Raw genomic sequence first — 17,258 nt, 5'->3', positions numbered from 1 at the left:
ATCAGCTTTCGTGAGCCGTGCACATAGGCCGTGCAGTCATGTGAGGTCAGTATCGAGCCCAGCGCTGACCTTTGAAAACAACTAAACGTAAAGAAAATGCAACCGTGAAACCAATCTTGACCTACATCTCGGACATAGCAAGCTACCGGCTCTGATAATGTCGGTATTGAGCCTCGCCGCTAAGCGCACATGCCGCCGCGGCGTGGTGTCACTGACGGTCTTCAGACCTTCAGGTAACCTGGTGACAAACCGGGGTCACTCTGACACCAGCAGAGAAACGCAGAGCCACAACACTCATGTAACGCGTCTGTTCAGCTCTCGACCACACCACCCCAAGGTAAGGTAAACGTAAACGGGATTGTGTTTTGTTTTTGCACTTCACTTCATCAGACACACTGTCCTAACCGTGCTGTTGCCTGGGTAACAGGTTCCAGAGGCTGCAACGTGGGAACCAGTGCCAGAGGACCGACTTCCCCCGGTAATGTCCTCCAGACTGATTGAATATGATCATGCTGACTGTTTAAAGCTGCTAGACTGCGCACCGCTCGTTGCAGGGGTCGCGGGTTCAAATCCAACCTGGTCCCCTTCCCTGTAAGTCATACAAGACATAGTGCATGGCTTCAGTCTGCCCCTAAATGGGGGCATTTTGCCCCTTAAAATCTGAGACAGTGCAAGTAAAAATTTTCATCTAACTTGCGCATGGGCAACCAGTAAATTTTTTCACACTCAAACAATCTGGTATCTGTCATTGCAGGTGACAGGGCAAGGTGTGTGAGGATCATGAATTGAAAGGAAATATTTGTTTTGCAAGTCGCTTGTGTTCCTAAAATTTGAAGTTAGGGGCCACTGTGCTCCTAGTAAAAATAAAGTTAGTATTCATTTCCAATTTTAGATGGTTACTTTTCAGTTATACATAGTAATTTTATGTGATGTTTTTTTTATTTTTATTTTATTTAGCCTTTATTTAACCAGGTAAAAAGACCCGTTGAGATCGAGATCTCATTTTCAAGGGTGACCTGGCCAAGAGGGCAGCAGCACACGTCGTCAACATTATAAAATACGAAATACATTACAATATTACATTATAATAAATAGGGCCATAATACAGTAGAGGTTCAAACAAAAGTGCAAGGAGCAAGGGGGTCATGGTGACAAGGTTGGTCAGCAAAGGCACCGCTCAATTGATTTTTGTTGTCGGACCTTTAAGAAGTGACGAAAAACATTAAAAGATACAAGTTCAGACAATTTCAGTTCAGTTAATGTGGAAGGACACATTTCAGTTAATGTGGAAGGACACTGTCACATCCACATATTCTTATACCATACCTGTTGTAATTTACAGCCTACACAAATCCCTGCTGACCTGGTGGACAAACTGGAGCGACTAGCCTTGGTGGATTTCCGAACCAAACAGGGACTGGACTGTTTAGGGAAAGCCATACGATTTGCGGATCAGCTTCATGTTGTTGACACGTCAGGGACTGAACCGATGGATTCGGTTCTGGAGGACAGGTGTGTGGTACATTCAATAATGGGAGGCATTCCTCATCATCACAACATTAACAAGAAGAAAAACCACAGCTCAGTTTTAAACGCCTGTGAATTCCATGGCAAGTGATGTTTTATCTGTGCACATGCAGGGCCTTATACCTAAGGAGTGATGCAGTGGCGGAAGGGGACTGTGCTGAAGAGCTGCTCCAGCTCTCCAAAGACACAGTGGAAGAGTATTTTGTGGCACCACCAGGTGAGAAAAAGAATATGAATACAACAGTAGTACTTATTGAATGATTGCTTGTATATTATTGAGAGAATAATCAAGTACAATTAAATATATCTTTTTTCAAAGCAATGATTTTTAACTAACATGTATGTATTGTTCTTTTAAATCATAGGAAATATACCTCTACCAAAGCGGGAGGAGAGGACTGCTATGCTGAAACACTCGGAGCTCTGATGTTTATGAGTTTGTGCTTGATATTATTTACGTTTGGGGCTTTCCATGCCTTCAGGGATGCAAAGGCCTGAAACCAGGCCTAAAGCGGCCGGGGTTTCAGGCCGACCCATGGCCCACGACTGAAACCCAGCCTTACAAGTGGCCGATTTCAGGCCGACCCATGACCCTAAGGACTAAGTCTTATTGATATGCTGTCTTGGGTGTTTACGTCCTTGGATGACTCACCAATATTATCTCACGATTTGGAGACTGGGTGTGACATCCAGAAAGTGCAGTATGGGCTGGATATGATGGGCTGGGATAATGCTTGGTCACGTCACTGCTTATGTACAGCCAGAAACACCTGTCACAAAGGTTTGTCAGGTGCACACTAGTTTCCACATGCTTTTCAGTCTTTCAGTTTCATTTAACAACAGTGGTGTTTGTTTTGTTTGTTTCAGTGTCATTTCATAAAAACAATGAGAGAGCAATGTTGGGACAGAGGGTGTAATGTGGTTAATCAATGCAATGGCAGTACATAGTTTTCATATGTGTGAATCCATCTACTCTGTTCTCTTTGCAATGTTATTTAATTTTGAATAAACATACATATAAACATATTTTTGCCTGTGTCCATATTGTTTCTATAATTAATGAAGTAAATTCAGTTTGAATGTTATAAAATAGTCATCATTTCACTGTTAAATGTGCCAAAGTGAAGGAGGAACATGCCTATGGAAGCTCAGCCTTCATGTTAAATGACAATTTGACTAATATAGCCTTAGTCAAATAGGCCTATGTAATAGCTATAGGCACAGGATGGCTGTGAACCCATGCCACCTTTCCATATTGAGAGCATAGCCTTATTGTGACTTATTAATTCTCACCCTTACCTGTATGTTTGCACTGCATCACAAACTTGGCTGGGAAAGTTTAAGCCATGATCAAAACTACATTCTAGCTGACTAATGTTAGGAGAATAGAAACCGAAAGTTATTAAGTCGACGAGGGGGAAAACGAATCTTATGAGAGGGGGGCGGAGTCGATCAGCTGAGCCAGCCTGTATATAAACATTGCTGAGTTCAATCCCAGAGCACAACAACTGAGCATCACTTGTTTTCTACGCACTTTCTCAAGACGAGAAGTTTTCCGGAGTTTGCTGATTGTTACCAAAAGGTAGGAAACGTTCTTCAACAACGCCGTAAATAAAATAAAAAAACGTGATGATAGCAAATTGTTTTTCTACAATATTCTGATTGTAAAAATGTTTGAATTGTTTTCCAGATAACTTAAAGCATGGAGATATCCATCATCACTATGACGGGTAGGACCCTCACCCTGACGGTGCAGCCCCACAGCACCGTCGCCTCTCTGAAGGCGCTCATCCAGCAGAAAGAGGGCGTCCCGGTCAGCAAGCAGCGGCTGGTGTATGAGAACGGTAACCGGACAACTCTCACCGAGGACACCCAGACACTCAGCTACTACGGTCTGCAGTCCGGCTCCAGGGTGGCGCTGGCGGTGGTCGAGCCGGTGATCAAGCCGCCGCAGAGGATGGAGGTGTTTCTGAAGAACGAGAAGGGGGTTTCGAGCACCTATGAGGTGAACCCTGACGAGACTGTGAGCGACTTTAAGCGCAAGGTCGAGTGCAATGAGTCGGTGCCAGTCAGCCAGCAGAGACTCGTCTTCGAGGGCCGGGAGATGTCTGGGGGGAAACTGACCGACTACGGCGTCCAGACTCACAGCACCATCTACCTGTGTCTCCGTCTGAGAGGAGGCTGAGGACACTTTGATAGCTACTTTTAATTTTTAAAAAATAAAATAAAATCAGGGAGTAATGTTATTGTCATTTATTGTATGTATATATAAATTAAAAATAGTCACTTGGCCTTGAATTTTATATGTAATTTATTTTTTAATCTAATGCATTCCACTTGGTCACTCTCAAAAATGTCTGTTTCATTAAGTCTTAATTTATAATACCATATTCCAAAAACACAACATTGTATGTATTTTTAAAATGATATGTTGTTATATGACATGTAACTGGGCCCAAACAAATAGCCTAATAAAATCCCAAGTGCAAATTTACCTCATGTTGCCTGAGTCTCTCTTTAGTTAGGGGGTGGGGCTGTACCCAACAGACCAGCTGGTGCAGACTGGTATAGGCTTAAACTGCAGGATTTCGTATTTGAAACTGGCATTAAGTTTTCAGTTTTTCACACAGACTTTCTCAGTTGCCTATTTGCAAAGTTAATGACAGGAAGCTGGCAGTAGGCTACAATGCTAAAATGCATTCATTAATTTTCTGTGGTTACAAACAGTCATGCTTAAGAAGTTTGTTGGCCGTTCTGGTCCTCTCCGACACACCTTTCTACCTCTGTAGGTATGCATACGTTTTGAGTGTTTCATGCTTCAGAATATTAGAATAGCTCATTCAGATATGTGTGGGTTTAATCAGAAAAGCTACTGTATGTGAAAACCACCCAGTCAGTAGTTCAAATGCAATTTGTGTGACAGTAACATGAAATGCACACAAAGTATTGAGAAAAATCTCCTTAAATGTTTCACAGCGGGGCTCTGAGAGTACTGAACCCCAGCTACAGCTCCTGACAAATTAACGGACAAACACTGAGAACCACATGTTAGTAGTCTACAAGTGGCCTGAAGCATAATGTATACCCTGTTTCATAAGAGACTTAGTAAAGTTTGGTAATACAAAGAGACAACACAGGACCAGTAATTACTTCACAGTTTGATGGGGGAATTCCCATCCAAAATCCATTCACTGGGAAAAAAGAAATGAAAAACCAGGGTGTGAATTCTGAGTAAGTTTCCAGCAGCTCAAAACAAAGACATAATACTTCTTGCCCAAGGAGAGCACAGGGGGTAGTTCAATATTAAATATAAATCATACTTTAATATTGGACCTCTGGGAGGGTTACACAGTATATATAGCCTTGTTCCTATAGGACAGGAGATAGTTCAACTCCTGCAGAATGACCATTTGCTTTAACTATTATGTTGTATATAAATTATGTACCTTGGAGTTTACCTCAGGTTTTCTATCTCTACCAGACATTTTAGATACATTATTGTTGCCCTAACTTACTATAGGCCGAGGGACAACATGGTGCAGAGTTCAAGTTTATCTTTAAAATAAAAAATTTAGTTCTGTCCACTTGCTCTGTTTGTAAACAAGTTTTACTGGACAGTGTTGGAGTTTCCCCATTGGCTGCAGCCCATTTTAAAAATAAATTGGCGGGAACTCTTTCGGTTATTATGTCATCAGGGGACATTTAGTTAACGATGTTGGGCATCCTGCCATTTTTCTAGGTACTTTCTGGACAGAGATTGTTTTTATAGTGAGTCACCAGTTCTGAATGGGAAGTACTCAAACATAGCTTCGCCATGTTATATTATGGCCTGTATTTCAGTTACTAACTCATTTCTTTCCCACAAATATGCATAAGACAACAGATTTATTGGGGACTCAGCTGTATTATGATATGTGACCACAGAGATTAGTAGAAAAGAAAACAAATGACAAGCTGACAGCAGGAAACAAATGCCCAATGACTCATATTTGTCGTATTGCATCATCTGAGAGCACTTAGAGAGTTTTCTGGCTGACCATGGCAACTTTGCATTGAAAGTATTTATTTAAGCAGCTTCACACTTTTCCACCTTGACTTCAGTTTCATATACCATACATAGTCCAGTCATAAAACCTAGGGTTTGATTTGTGTTACGTGTGGCCAGGAGGTAGGGCGTTGTGCGTGTGTTGTGTTGTCTTCTGAACTCAAGGCAAGAATTTTCACTATGACGTCAGAGTTCACCTGAGGGCCTGCTATCTGTGTGGCTGCTGCTCAGACTGCTGCTGCTGCTGCTGCTGACAGGATTTCCTGAGTATAATGATGCCTGACATTAGCAAACAAAGCTGGATAAATTGTTGCTAATTTTTCTTTTAGATAATTTGACCTTTTTTCAGCCATGTCCTGATTCAATGTTGCAGTTTTGTCACTGTGTGTGTAGCCGATGTCGATCTGGCCCTCTGCGTTGTGTTTCTCACGGCCTGCCCTAGGTGGGGTTCGATCCCACGACCTCCCGCACCGGAGGCGACGATGCTAACCTCTTCGCCAAGAGGTTGACAACCACTTGGCGGGTTGGTTAGCACGTCTTTTTTATGGGTCGAGTGAGTGCACATCCGTTACACTCACCCCCGCTGAACTCACTCCACCCAGGGCATCCGGGTCACGGCACCACTGTAGCCGATGTCATATCTGGCCCTCTGCGTTGTGTTTCTCACGGCCTGCCCTAGGTGGGGTTCGATCCCACGACCTCCCGCACCGGAGGCGACGATGCTAACCTCTTCGCCAAGAGGTTGACAACCACTTGGCGGGTTGGTTAGCACGTCTTTTATGGGTGGAGTGAGTGCACATCCGTTACATGTGCAGAAGCTGTTTTCACTGCAAAATGAAGCTGCAGGGGAGCCGGTTTGTTGAGTTCTTACCGCACTGCTGTTCCTTGTGTTATGGTACGAATAGTATGTAGTCATCAGCAATGATGGATTAATGAAAATGGATGGAAGAAATATAGAGCAAAAGAAAATGAATCAATTCTCCCAATCTCACATCAGGATCAGGAGGTAGCTACAACAGTTCCTCATAAATTTGAAAGTAGTAATGAATCGTGAATGCTTTTCAACTTTGATAACAATGGCCTGTCTGAGTGGACTGTACCAATAAGAAAACAATAATACAGCCTGATTAGAATAAAAATATTACAAAAACTAACTTCAGGATGGCCTCAGCCTATAACCACTATACTGTAGGTCTGGTACCATCAGACATGTGCCCAAACAACCACAGTCTGTGTTGCAAGCCTCACTGTGATGAAGCATTAGCCTATTTATTTCCTCACTAATGCAAAGTAGTCTAGGCATTTCAGAGCAAGGAGAGGATGTTGGTGAACAGCACATTGAACTGTAAACCAAATCAGACACAGAAACAAACTCAGGAAGCAACGTCACTTTTCAACAGCTACAACCAGATGACATGTGGAGTTAGCAGTTTTATACTTATGTGAAACCTACTGTATCACTGTGGTCATGTTTTATCTTTGCCATGTTCAGGGCTTCATACCTGAGGGGTGATGCAGTGATATCTTATCTATATAATGTCTTGTCTATAATATGTCAGGCCAAGACTCCATTGCTTATTTGCAGAGAAACAGAGATTAAAATATAAGAACATTTTAACAGTAGCTGGTCATTTGTATCTGTTTTACTGTTTACTTTGACACCAGTGGTTAAGTTTTATTAGTTTCAGTATCAGTTCATGAAAATGGTGAGTGCAGTGCTCTGCCTTGGACAGAGGGTGTGATGACGCCATTCAGTGCAATGACAACCTACTTTGTTTTGACATATCTTCTTTTACATGGGCGTTTCATGCTCGTTTTGTTTCCATCACAAACTAAAAATACTCTGAGCCTGTCAATCACAATTTATCTGATACATAACATGAGTCAGTCACTTCGAATGAACAGCCCTGATTTGACCTCACATGTACCAACTGTTGCCTGCATTTCAGGATAAGTCATTCTCTTCCCCACCTGTGTTTTTTCTTTTTTTTCTACACAGCTGTAAACTCATAAACTGGCCTGGGGCAGTATCAATGATCAAAACATGACACGCCCCCATAGCAGCTGACTAATGTTTGGAGAATGGAAACTGAAACTTTTTATCGCAGTGACGGAAAGAAGGGAAAACGAATGTGTTGTTGTTGGTGGTGGTGGTGGGAGGGGGTGCGGGCTGTAGCCTATATAAACCGTGATGAGTTCAAATCCTCAGACACCAACAACCACTGCTGAGCATCACTTATTATTCAGTCAATCACTCAAGACTTGAACGGCTATAACACCAACAGGTAAGAAACCTTTGAAATCGCCACATTGATTACATCAACTGTTATTTTATTTAAGAGGAAAAATATTTTAATAATGTTTTGAATTGTTTTTCAGACAACTTTGAGCATGGACATATCCATCATCCCTCTGACGGGTAGGACCCTCACCCTGACGGTGCAGCCCCAGAGCACCGTCGCCTCTCTGAAAGATCTCATCCACCAGAGAGAAAAAGTCCCCGTCAACAAGCAGAAGCTGGTGCTGGAGAACGGTCAGCGGACAACTCTGACCGAGGACTCCCGGACACTCAGCTCCTACGGCCTGCAGTCCGGCTGCAGGGTGGCGCTGCTGGTCACCGAGCCGAAGACCATCCAGGTGTTGGTGAGAAGGGATGCGACTTCGAAGCCGTACGATATCAAACCCGACGAGACGGTCAGCAACTTCAGGCGCAGGGTCCAAGAGAGAGAGTCGGTTAGTGGTGACCAGTTCAGGCTCAGCTACCAAAGCAGAGACTTGATGGATGGTAATAAACTGTCCGACTACCACATCAAAGCTGGCAGCGTAATCGAGATGATGTTCCGTCTGAGAGGAGGCTGAGGACACGTCCATGAGATAATCTGTCACCTATTATAAAGTATTTAAACTGTTTGTATTGTGCTGTAGTATAGAAAAATGTTTTAATGTTTTACTCAGGACCAATAGGCTGTTAATTTTATTTAAACCGTTTTCTTGTTTTCTCTGGTAATACAATTGTTGTTGATTATTATACAATTTTAAAATGACATACAAAGTGATGTTTACATGGTAAAACCAGAATAAAGTCTCAAATGTGAATTTACGTTTCTCATTTTCCTGTCCTTTTCTTCGGCTCAGGGATGGAGCCACTATATCCTATAGCTATAGACCCCAAGAGAAAATAAGCCAGCCTAAAGTTTGCAAAGTTAAAACAGACATTATTTTAATGTATTACATTATTTTAATTTTAGAAAAACTGTAACATCTTACAAGATTTTTGGATGTGCTCTGTAACAAATACATTAATTACAAACTGCATTAATTCATGTTCAGTTATTACAAAATATCATAGCAGCATGTTAAAATGGCTTAAACTCATTGTACATGTATGTTAGGATTTAATCAGAAGAGCTACTGTATGTGAAAATGACCATCCAGGTTAACAGTGGTACACTAAACAGCCAGTTTGTATCATCAGGTCTGTAACATTTCCCAGCTCTGTGATGAAGTGGTTCCTCCAGATTTGTTTTCTGTGAAGTTATCTTCATAGGAATCATTTCCTCACTGATGCAAGATAGGCATACCAAAATAAGGCGATCACATTGGCAAAGAGCACTCGGAACTGCAGGCAAAAACACACAGGGACACAGAAAGAGGAGAAGACTATTATTACAGTGTCAGAGTATGACTCATCTGTTCAACAAGAGGACTTGAGTGAAATCCATACCTGAACAGGCACAAAGTTGATATTGATGAACTGGAAGGGAGTCCAAACTTTCCAGTTCATCTTCAGAGCAGTCCAGTAACTTGTTTTCATTTTCCTTTCAAAGTCCTCCCACCCTTTAGCCTGAAAACACAGTGCAAAGTCTCTACATTTGTGCATATTTTGCGCAACTGATGCAGACTTTTCCCCTGAAACTCTGAAGTGGTATTCACAGTTCACAATTCACCAGTCTGCTATATCACACCAGTCTAGTTGGTGGTCATAATACCATATAGGATGGATTTAGGACCAACGACAATCAACAGATATGAATATGTTTCATTTTATGACATGTAGCTTTAACATGATTATTATCATTAATTTCTAAACACTACAAAGTTATAACACCATCCCCACATAATATATTACTCTCTGTACTGTATCTGACACTGTCAAGTTGAATGTTAATTATGATGTCCTTTCAATAAGATTAAATGCATCCTTAAAGTTTGTATCGCAAAAAAACATTAAAAATATCACGTAACATTCCTTATCTACAGTCGACCCTTGTGCCTCTAGCGACAACTTGGTTTAATTAATTACACTGACTGTAATAACTGATTCTAACAGTGATAATGTCTGTTCGATCCCACCTATCTGTACCTTCAGTCAATTTGAGTATTTAGTATAAGATATCCTTATCCCAGCTTTAATAAACTTCCACACACTTGAAATATTAACAGTGTTGCTACAGCAATTACTGGAAGTGCAAAACATAAAAAACAACAACATATTAGGTGCTGAAGGCCAGGACATCTTGACCTCTGCTGCAGCAAGTTCGCTTATTCCTATATTATGTCTCTTGTATGATGTTCAACTTTCTGCAAATGCAATATCAAATCAATGGGTTGGGTGTTTATTGAGATGAGGAGGGAGTGTTTTCCAAGATGACCCACCTCCAGGATGTTCATAACAAAGTAGAAAAGGAGTAGAAAGCCGGGGGCAAAAAAGAGCCGATCCAGTAGCAGCCGTTTGACTATACAGTACGGGTCTGTGGTGGGCATCCACACCTCCATCAGCTGGTAGAAGTAATGGCTCACTGGTCCTGTGATTAAGAACCTGCAGCAGCCACAAGGTAGAATGTAACCACCACAAACATTAACAGTGGATGTGTTGTTTACACACTGACATTGTTGTCAGTGTGTGCAAATATTTTGTTATCAGTGGCAGTATCTATGCCACGCTCAGTGTAAATGAAACATGTCATTTATCTGCTTTAAAAACTGTAAACAGTCTCACCCGTAAATAGCATAGCGTGCAGCTCCGGCTGTGTCAATCTCATTGATCGGGGCTCCATGTTTGGCCTTTTTTCTTGCCTCCAAAATTTGAGATAGAAGATTTCCTAAAGCTGAGAGTATGCCACTGAAAAAACAAGAACACACACACACACACAGTTTGTTACAAGTGTATTATAACATGACACTCTCATAGAATAAAATGTGCCTTTAACTAAATGTTATGTTGTAATATCTGATGGTCAGTTGTTAGGGGAGGTTCTCCAGGTGGATGCTGATTGGCTAAGGACAGAGGGCTGAGACAAAGGGTCAGTCTGTGGTCAGGGCAAACAGACACTGTTCACTGTGTGTGTTTGTGGTCACACAATGAACAGACAAGTGAAATGAATAAGCATTAATTAGCATGCACCAAATAAACTAAATGCTACACTGCTAATTCCAATGCTTTGCCTTTGTCAGTCCCACAGTAGACGAGATCGAACTTGTCTCTTCTGTGTGTTAGTTTAGTTTCAGGAAACCCGACAGAAACCAGCAGCAGGGTGTGGAGTCAGTGAACGAGCCGAGCTACTGACCTGGTGACAGATTTAGTGAGGATGGGGTATTTCTTCAGCAGGACCAGGTACTGCTGCAGGAGACGGACATGAATGGACGCGTCCCGGACTGGCACACTCGCCACAGGCATTGTCACTCGTGTGGTATAAACATTAACATTACCACCACACAACTGGAGAGGGACAAGGGGCGAAGTTGGAGAGGAAACTCCGCTACTGTCTTCCTGTAAACGTCATTGCGTCACAAGTGGAGCCACGCCTTCACGTCGACGGCCAAGGGTGTTTGATCTATTTCGCTAGTTTGATGTTTGGATGTTTGACGCAATTAAATGTTTGGCTGCGGAGAAATAAATTATAATAATAACAGAGATGATAAAATCTATAAAGCTGAATAAGGTGTAATACAGTATAGAATGCAGTTGACATGGAAATAAAACTATGATTGTAAAAAAGTTTTTTTTAAATCCTTTCCCAGATAATATTAAGTAAATACACAATTATAACAAATATAAAACCTGCATCGTTTATCGTTCTTCAGGTTTAATATGATAATGTGGTTTGATATGTGAGCACCCACATAAAGTGCAGATAATGTCAGTCATCACATATACACAAATAACATATTTAGGCAAATAAAAAGGTCCTGCATATTATAAAGCTGACAGTCTTATAATGAAGATTTTACACTTGAGCAAGATTGATGGCACATTTCCATAAAGGCTCTAGCGGAAAAGTTGATTACGGTATATTTGTAACAATTTAAAACATGTGTGCTCATTCAACCTCATTCTGTTTCTGAAAGATGTATGGGTGGTAACAAGTAGTTCTGTCAGCACTCTTTGCCCGCACAGCAACTGGTGAAACCACCGGCTGCCAGTTGGGGGAGGATACTTCCTTTGTTTGATGCTGATTTTAAAAACAGTCCCATGTTTGTGTCTCTTAAGAATTAGACATCCTAAGGTTTTGCATGATCTGCAACAAAGATAAAACTCAAATGCGAGTCAATAGCATGTTAATGATTGTTAACAAGTTACAATAACTTGTTTAATGGTTAATCTAACTTCCACAGTACATTTCCTGTTGACTCATTGACCTCATGTTTTGCAAAAACGTGTGCTTTGCAATTTTTCTTTTTTGCTGAATGAATCTGAACTCCTGCATTAGTGTGGACACCTGCTGAATTGTGGGTGTTTGAGAAAGCCAGCATATTTTACATTAGACCCCACGGAGCAAATGCAGGGATATTAAAATACCACATCCATGTTTGGGAACCACTTTAATGGAACCAACATTTCCTTGAAAAGTAGAAAAAAAAGAAACTTTAATGTAAAAACTAAAAAGACTAGTAGCGTACAAAGACATATTTACAGCTGAAACTGAAAGGTTGAAGATGCAAACAGGCACTTCAGCAGTACGTTTTAAGAAAACTCAGTGCATAGAACAACCTGCAAACATGAATTATCTTACTACAAAAGCGACTGAAACAGTAAACCGAGAAAGCTTATGTGTAGGTTTTGGTCTGTAGTGGTCACACATGTTACAAACATGTATAACAACTTAAAGTGCCGTCCAGTCTATGGGAGACTTTCCAGATTTCTTTAGCAGCTCGTTGGCCTTGGAGAAATGTTTGCACCCAAAGAACCCACGGTGAGCAGACAAGGGAGATGGGTGCACAGCCTGCAGCACATGGTGGTGTTTCTATAAAAAGGAGCAAGTGAAAAACTTAGATATGACAACACAATAAAAACACAATAAAATGCTTCTGTAAAGTAAAGCAGAAAGTCCAAACCCACCCTGTTAATAGCAGCTCCTTTCTTCTGAGCATATGACCCCCACAGCATGAAGACGAGGCCCTGCTGGTTGTTGCTGAGCCACTGGACCACAGCGTCAGTGAAGGTCTCCCAGCCTTTTTCTTTGTGCGAGTTGGCCTGATGCGCTCGGACAGTCAACACAGCGTTGAGCAACAACACACCTGATGAACCACAGACAGACGGAGAGGATGGCAGGTCTGTTAATCACCAACAGCTCTTTTGTTGGGCAACTGTGTGTAAACACAAACAGGCTGCTATTTTAAAAGTACCTTGTTCGGCCCATCCAGTCAGATCTCCATGTCCAGGATGCTGGAAGCCTTCGATGTCTGACGCCAGTTCTTTATACATGTTCACCAGACTGGACATGAACAGGAACAAGGATGTGATCAACATGTCAAAAGAGTGATTCATAAGCAACATCTGATTTTGAGTTTTTAAGGAAAACTGACTGGGTCACAAAGAAGAAGGGTTGAAAAAGTTTTAAGAGAGACTCAAAGGGATTCAAACCTGGGTGGAGGAGGCACTGGTCTTTTGACACTGAAGCACAGTCCATGGGCTTGGTTAGGACCATGATACGGATCCTGACCGAGGATCACCACTTTGACCTGCAGGGAGAGTCAGTGCAAGTGAGACCACCATGACAGCTGATGCTTCTCTGATTAATCTCATACCCTGACGAAGACCATCATGGTCGAAACGTTGGTCTTGTTCACACAACTTTATTCAATCATTTATTGCATCTAAGGCTACGAGTGTGACACATCCTTTCTCCTCTGTCTATTTGCCGTTTGAGAGCACCTCATCAACGCTGGTGTGCGCTCCCCTCCCCTCTAAGAAGTCAAGTTTCTTCTCTTTTTAATAAAGTTACAACAAAAAGAAAAAAAAACAATCCCCACACAGCAAACTGATCCATGTCATTGACTCAGTTGACAAATCCTGCTTGAGAAGCATAATATGACTGTATGTCTGCAGTTTGACAGCATTGTTATGATGCATTTCAGTTGCCTGTAACTTTACCCATAATCAAGAAGAGCATAGACATTACTGATTTACACAACTCTGGTGACTTTTATCTTCTGTTCATACATTTTCAGACCACACAGTCTGACAACTTTTGTTGGGTAAAGTCTGACACAGTAAGTGATGGTGGTGTCAGTGCATTTTTTTTTCTCGGTCAGTTTTGTTTCACTTACGTCTCTGATGTCACACATCTGAGTCCAGGTGAAGACATGTTCAGCAGGTGGGTACACAGTGTGGCCTTTCCTCTCCCCAGACACAAAACTCATCAGCTGTGACGGAGAACATGGGGTTTAGTATGAAGACAAACATACAGAGACACCGTGTGTAGTGTGGTGACTTTATTTTTTCCCCTCACTTGCTTAAAGTAGGGCTTCCCAAACTCTGCAGACAGCCCCTTCCTCCAACTCTCCCCGAAACCTTCAGGCGTTTGAGCGGACGCGAGTTTCTCTTGCGCCGCTCTCTTGTTGCGGGCGATCTTGTCCAGCTGCTCCGGGGACAGGGGGGTGGAAGCGGGGCTGGGCGGCTCGGACTCCACCGCTGAAGGCTTCCGCTTCTTCTGCAATATTTTAGTGTATTGAGCAAAATACAGAGCAGGTGAGAAGCATGCAGTTGGAGGGGCAAAAGGCGTCAGAAACCGTCCACAGTGCAGTACAAACATGCTCACGCCGCGGCGGCAACACTTTTAACAACAAGCCAGAGCAGCGTGGTGATGGTGAACGCAGCCTGGGGTTGCGCAAACGCGTACGAGTACTTGCGCGGGACCGAAGTCTGTTTGAAACAGTTCAGTGCAAGTAAACAGCGGATTTTAAAGTAAGACAACGGTATGTTTTAACACTACAAGCTAAGCACGTGGTTTGTGTTAGCTGTCCGACACAGAAAGTGACACTCACCGGGTCTTTCGCATTCTCCTCGGTTTCATTCACCTCCTTGGAAACCCGTTTTTTCGAGACGGGTGAAAAAAATGAATGAATAGTTTTCTGTCCAATCATTTTGCTGAGAAAGAGTTGAACAGGAAGGTGCAGTAAAGCGATTAAATTCTCCAAATAGTTCAAATAAAAGCAAAACACGGGTGGGCTCCACGGAAAACTAAAACTCTCCGACTGAGATAAAGCTGCTTGGCGCCAACACAAAGTGACGAAAGCGGATGTTATGATAATGAGCTGAGCGCTGTTCAAGGCAAAAACTGCTCCTGTTTGTTCTCCACTGTGTGTTTGTGATGAGTAGGCTACAGCACATAGCACTGACCTGAGGTAAATGCAAAACTATATTTCTATACTAGAAGGTTCAACAACTATATAGACGTGTTTTCATACTTGTTGTTGTTGTTTTTCCAAGCAAAATGCTTGCACTTTCGCCATAAGACTATCGAGAAAATAACAACATGGTTGAATATAACAAAATGTAAAACATTTCACCCCCCAATTTTTTTTTTTAAATACAGTAGTAAACATGTCAGGCAGACCCACAGGATGTATTTTTCACAATCCCCCATCCAAATAGTAATGTCTAATTCTTCTTTGCATCATCTAGGTCTCACAAAGTAAAACTAAAGCAGACAGATGAGGCTGCTGTGATGGAGAAGTTTGTGATTGAGGGACAGAAGAAGAAACGCTCCTGCTCCAGTGAAGCCCTCAGAATAAGTCCAAGGAAAAAGATGAAACTGGAGGAAGAGGAGGATGAAGTAGATGAAGATGCAGCTTTAGCAGAGTTCTCTCATCCTGTGCCCTGGCAAAAAATCGAGGCAGAGGGACTAGACTGTGATTACGCTTTACTCTTCTCCAAAGACGATGCAGACCATCTTTTTAAGCAGCTGGAGGAGGAGGTGGTGTACTCAACAGGTAGCTACAACATTAACCCTTCCTTCAAAATCCTTTCTTTGTGAAGCTATGATCTATGAGAGGTTGCGGTGCTGAGAAGTAATGGCTGTTTTCTGTTCCAGGAGAAGAGGCAAAGGTCCAGGTGTTCGGAAAGGTGTACAATATACCAAGAAAGCAGGCAACGTACGGAGATGCAGGTCTGACCTACACTTATTCTGGGGTGATGCGTTCAGCCTGCCCATGGACTCCGACTTTGGAAACCATTCGAGATGCTGTCACAAAAACAACAGGACAGACATTCAACTTTGTCTTAGTCAACAGGTGAGTAATTGGGTCAGAGACAAAAAAAAAAGTTTTTAAAAAATGATTGTTTTAAAAGTATGCATCAGATTTGTGCACATTTTGTATTCATGTTGGTTTTTATATCATTTGAAGTGACTTAAACCTTTTTTGCCCTGAAAATGTCAAAGATGTAACCTACAGTGTACAATGTAAAAAGTATACTTTCCTTTGAAAAAATGTAACTGAATGTTTATGTTTAATGCATTTAAGCAACACCAAGCAGGACATAAAACACCTAAAAACACCACTTTTTTTCTAAGTCCAGATTAATTTTCCTGCATATAGATCTTTATGAAAAAAATGCCGGTTTCATCACTTGACATTGGGTTACATCACGTTATTGATCCAATTATTTAAGACAAAGTTGTGGAAGTCAGCTTGATGTGTCTTGCGGCTGAAAGTGTTTTTGATCACGTACCAGGTACAAAGATGGCCAGGATCACATGGGTGAGCATCGTGATGATGAAAAGGACCTGGACCCCCTGTGTCCCATCGCGTCTGTCTCTCTGGGAGCAGCACGAGACTTCATCTTCAGGCATAGAGACGCGCGGGGGAAACAGAGCTGCCGACAGATTGAACCTGTGAAGCTGGAACTTGCTCATGGGAGCCTTCTCCTCATGAATCGCCCGACCAACACTTTTTGGTACCACAGCCTTCCTGTGCGCAAGAAAGTCGTCCTGCCTCGCATCAACCTCACTTTTAGACGCATTATACTGACGAGTAAGAAATGAGAGGTAGCCACCAACAAGCATGGATTATCAACACTGGGTAGAATCCCTCGAGCACATGGACAAGTCTCGCCTATCTAATGTGTTTCTTAGTGCAGCAGCTGGATCTGAGTGACTAAAGGGCGGCAATGGGTGAAATAAGAGAGAACCATGAACTCTGGATAATGAATCAGTGATTTAAAACGAGATGGGCACAAAGTTCTGACAGACTGAAGTTCACACTACCAATATTTCTTTAGCTTTTCTCAAGATACTGTACATTCTGCAAAACAGCTCACACGGACAAGAAAATCAACTACTGTAAATAATTCAATCTTCTTGAAAAATTGAGAGCAGATTACGTATGGGCTGCATTGAGCCAAAATTCACTGAAGCAGATAAGGCCTTTTTCCACTGTTTATGTGTAATGTTCCAGGGTGCAG

At 42.1% G+C, this 17,258-nt stretch overlaps 6 protein-coding genes across 9 annotated transcripts in view; 4 read left to right on the top strand and 2 right to left on the bottom strand.

The window, feature by feature from the left end:
• Positions 1–17,258, top strand: part of gatc (glutamyl-tRNA amidotransferase subunit C) — a 33,141-nt gene continuing 15,883 nt past the window's right edge. Inside the window, exons 1-5 of one of the 2 annotated variants that reach the window (XR_014595657.1) lie at positions 1–337; positions 428–478; positions 1,343–1,512; positions 1,641–1,744; positions 1,893–2,486. Coding sequence is in view for 1 of the 2 variants with exons in the window: in XM_083979964.1 (XP_083836090.1) it covers positions 158–337; positions 428–478; positions 1,343–1,512; positions 1,641–1,744; positions 1,893–1,954 (567 nt within the window). In the remaining variant the exon portion in view is untranslated. Of the gene's footprint in view, positions 338–427; positions 479–1,342; positions 1,513–1,640; positions 1,745–1,892; positions 2,554–17,258 lie in introns of those variants that run through there. The other variant, XM_083979964.1, reaches the window with a different exon arrangement.
• LOC310992012 (polyubiquitin-like) lies at positions 3,014–3,725 on the top strand. The gene is made up of 2 exons (XM_083979966.1): positions 3,014–3,109; positions 3,218–3,725. The coding sequence occupies exon 2, from the start codon at positions 3,230–3,232 to the stop codon at positions 3,710–3,712; it is 483 nt and encodes a 160-aa protein (XP_083836092.1). The 5' UTR covers positions 3,014–3,109; positions 3,218–3,229; the 3' UTR covers positions 3,713–3,725.
• On the top strand, positions 7,712–8,435 carry LOC310992014 (polyubiquitin-like). Its single transcript, XM_083979968.1, has 2 exons — positions 7,712–7,857; positions 7,952–8,435. The coding sequence occupies exon 2, from the start codon at positions 7,964–7,966 to the stop codon at positions 8,429–8,431; it is 468 nt and encodes a 155-aa protein (XP_083836094.1). The 5' UTR covers positions 7,712–7,857; positions 7,952–7,963; the 3' UTR covers positions 8,432–8,435.
• On the bottom strand, positions 8,546–11,331 carry pxmp2 (peroxisomal membrane protein 2). Its single transcript, XM_083979963.1, has 5 exons — positions 11,140–11,331; positions 10,572–10,694; positions 10,229–10,391; positions 9,297–9,416; positions 8,546–9,191 (listed from the first exon to the last, which is right to left on the bottom strand). The coding sequence occupies exons 1-5, from the start codon at positions 11,247–11,249 to the stop codon at positions 9,123–9,125; spliced, it is 585 nt and encodes a 194-aa protein (XP_083836089.1). The 5' UTR covers positions 11,250–11,331; the 3' UTR covers positions 8,546–9,122.
• Positions 12,236–15,050, bottom strand: unga (uracil DNA glycosylase a). 2 transcript variants are annotated; one of them, XM_083979960.1, is made up of 7 exons: positions 14,840–15,050; positions 14,305–14,505; positions 14,123–14,218; positions 13,437–13,534; positions 13,199–13,287; positions 12,912–13,090; positions 12,236–12,816 (listed from the first exon to the last, which is right to left on the bottom strand). In XM_083979960.1, the coding sequence occupies exons 1-7, from the start codon at positions 14,936–14,938 to the stop codon at positions 12,676–12,678; spliced, it is 903 nt and encodes a 300-aa protein (XP_083836086.1). In that variant the 5' UTR covers positions 14,939–15,050; the 3' UTR covers positions 12,236–12,675. The 2 variants fall into 2 exon arrangements, with proteins under 2 accessions (XP_083836086.1, XP_083836085.1); XM_083979959.1 differs by lacking the exon at positions 14,840–15,050 and having other exon boundaries at positions 12,237–12,816; positions 14,305–14,767.
• On the top strand, positions 14,402–16,863 carry alkbh2 (alkB homolog 2, alpha-ketoglutarate dependent dioxygenase). Of its 2 annotated transcripts, none has more exons than XM_083979961.1 (4): positions 14,402–14,543; positions 15,480–15,787; positions 15,889–16,087; positions 16,530–16,863. In XM_083979961.1, exons 2-4 carry the CDS (start codon positions 15,523–15,525, stop codon positions 16,837–16,839), a joined length of 774 nt encoding a protein of 257 aa, XP_083836087.1. In that variant the 5' UTR covers positions 14,402–14,543; positions 15,480–15,522; the 3' UTR covers positions 16,840–16,863. The 2 variants fall into 2 exon arrangements, with proteins under 2 accessions (XP_083836087.1, XP_083836088.1); XM_083979962.1 differs by lacking the exon at positions 14,402–14,543 and adding an exon at positions 15,145–15,199.

This window comes from Trachurus trachurus (genome assembly GCF_905171665.1).
Source record: "Trachurus trachurus genome assembly, chromosome: 9".
Taxonomy (NCBI): Eukaryota; Metazoa; Chordata; class Actinopteri; order Carangiformes; family Carangidae; genus Trachurus; species Trachurus trachurus.
The sequence above is the reverse complement of the archived record's forward strand: the minus strand, read 5'-3'. Positions and strand labels throughout refer to the sequence as shown.

What these genes read in the sequence shown, in the direction of transcription:
- alkbh2 (XM_083979961.1), top strand. Translation starts at nt 15,523, where the DNA reads ATGGAGAAGTTTGTGATTGAGGGACAGAAGAAGAAACGCTCCTGCTCC. An exon ending in GGAGGTGGTGTACTCAACAG is followed by an intron (nt 15,788 to 15,888) that starts GTAGCTACAACA and finishes TTTCTGTTCCAG; the next exon opens with GAGAAGAGGCAAAGGTCCAG. An exon ending in AACTTTGTCTTAGTCAACAG is followed by an intron (nt 16,088 to 16,529) that starts GTGAGTAATTGG and finishes ATCACGTACCAG; the next exon opens with GTACAAAGATGGCCAGGATC.
- LOC310992014 (XM_083979968.1), top strand. Translation starts at nt 7,964, where the DNA reads ATGGACATATCCATCATCCCTCTGACGGGTAGGACCCTCACCCTGACG.
- unga (XM_083979959.1), bottom strand. Translation starts at nt 14,607, where the DNA reads ATGTTTGTACTGCACTGTGGACGGTTTCTGACGCCTTTTGCCCCTCCA. An exon ending in CCAGTGCCTCCTCCACCCAG is followed by an intron (nt 13,288 to 13,436) that starts GTTTGAATCCCT and finishes GTTCATGTCCAG; the next exon opens with TCTGGTGAACATGTATAAAG. An exon ending in AAGGAGCTGCTATTAACAGG is followed by an intron (nt 12,817 to 12,911) that starts GTGGGTTTGGAC and finishes TCCTTTTTATAG; the next exon opens with AAACACCACCATGTGCTGCA.
- pxmp2 (XM_083979963.1), bottom strand. Translation starts at nt 11,249, where the DNA reads ATGCCTGTGGCGAGTGTGCCAGTCCGGGACGCGTCCATTCATGTCCGT. An exon ending in CTCACTAAATCTGTCACCAG is followed by an intron (nt 10,695 to 11,139) that starts GTCAGTAGCTCG and finishes TTGTTTTTTCAG; the next exon opens with TGGCATACTCTCAGCTTTAG. An exon ending in GCACGCTATGCTATTTACGG is followed by an intron (nt 10,392 to 10,571) that starts GTGAGACTGTTT and finishes TGGCTGCTGCAG; the next exon opens with GTTCTTAATCACAGGACCAG.
- LOC310992012 (XM_083979966.1), top strand. Translation starts at nt 3,230, where the DNA reads ATGGAGATATCCATCATCACTATGACGGGTAGGACCCTCACCCTGACG.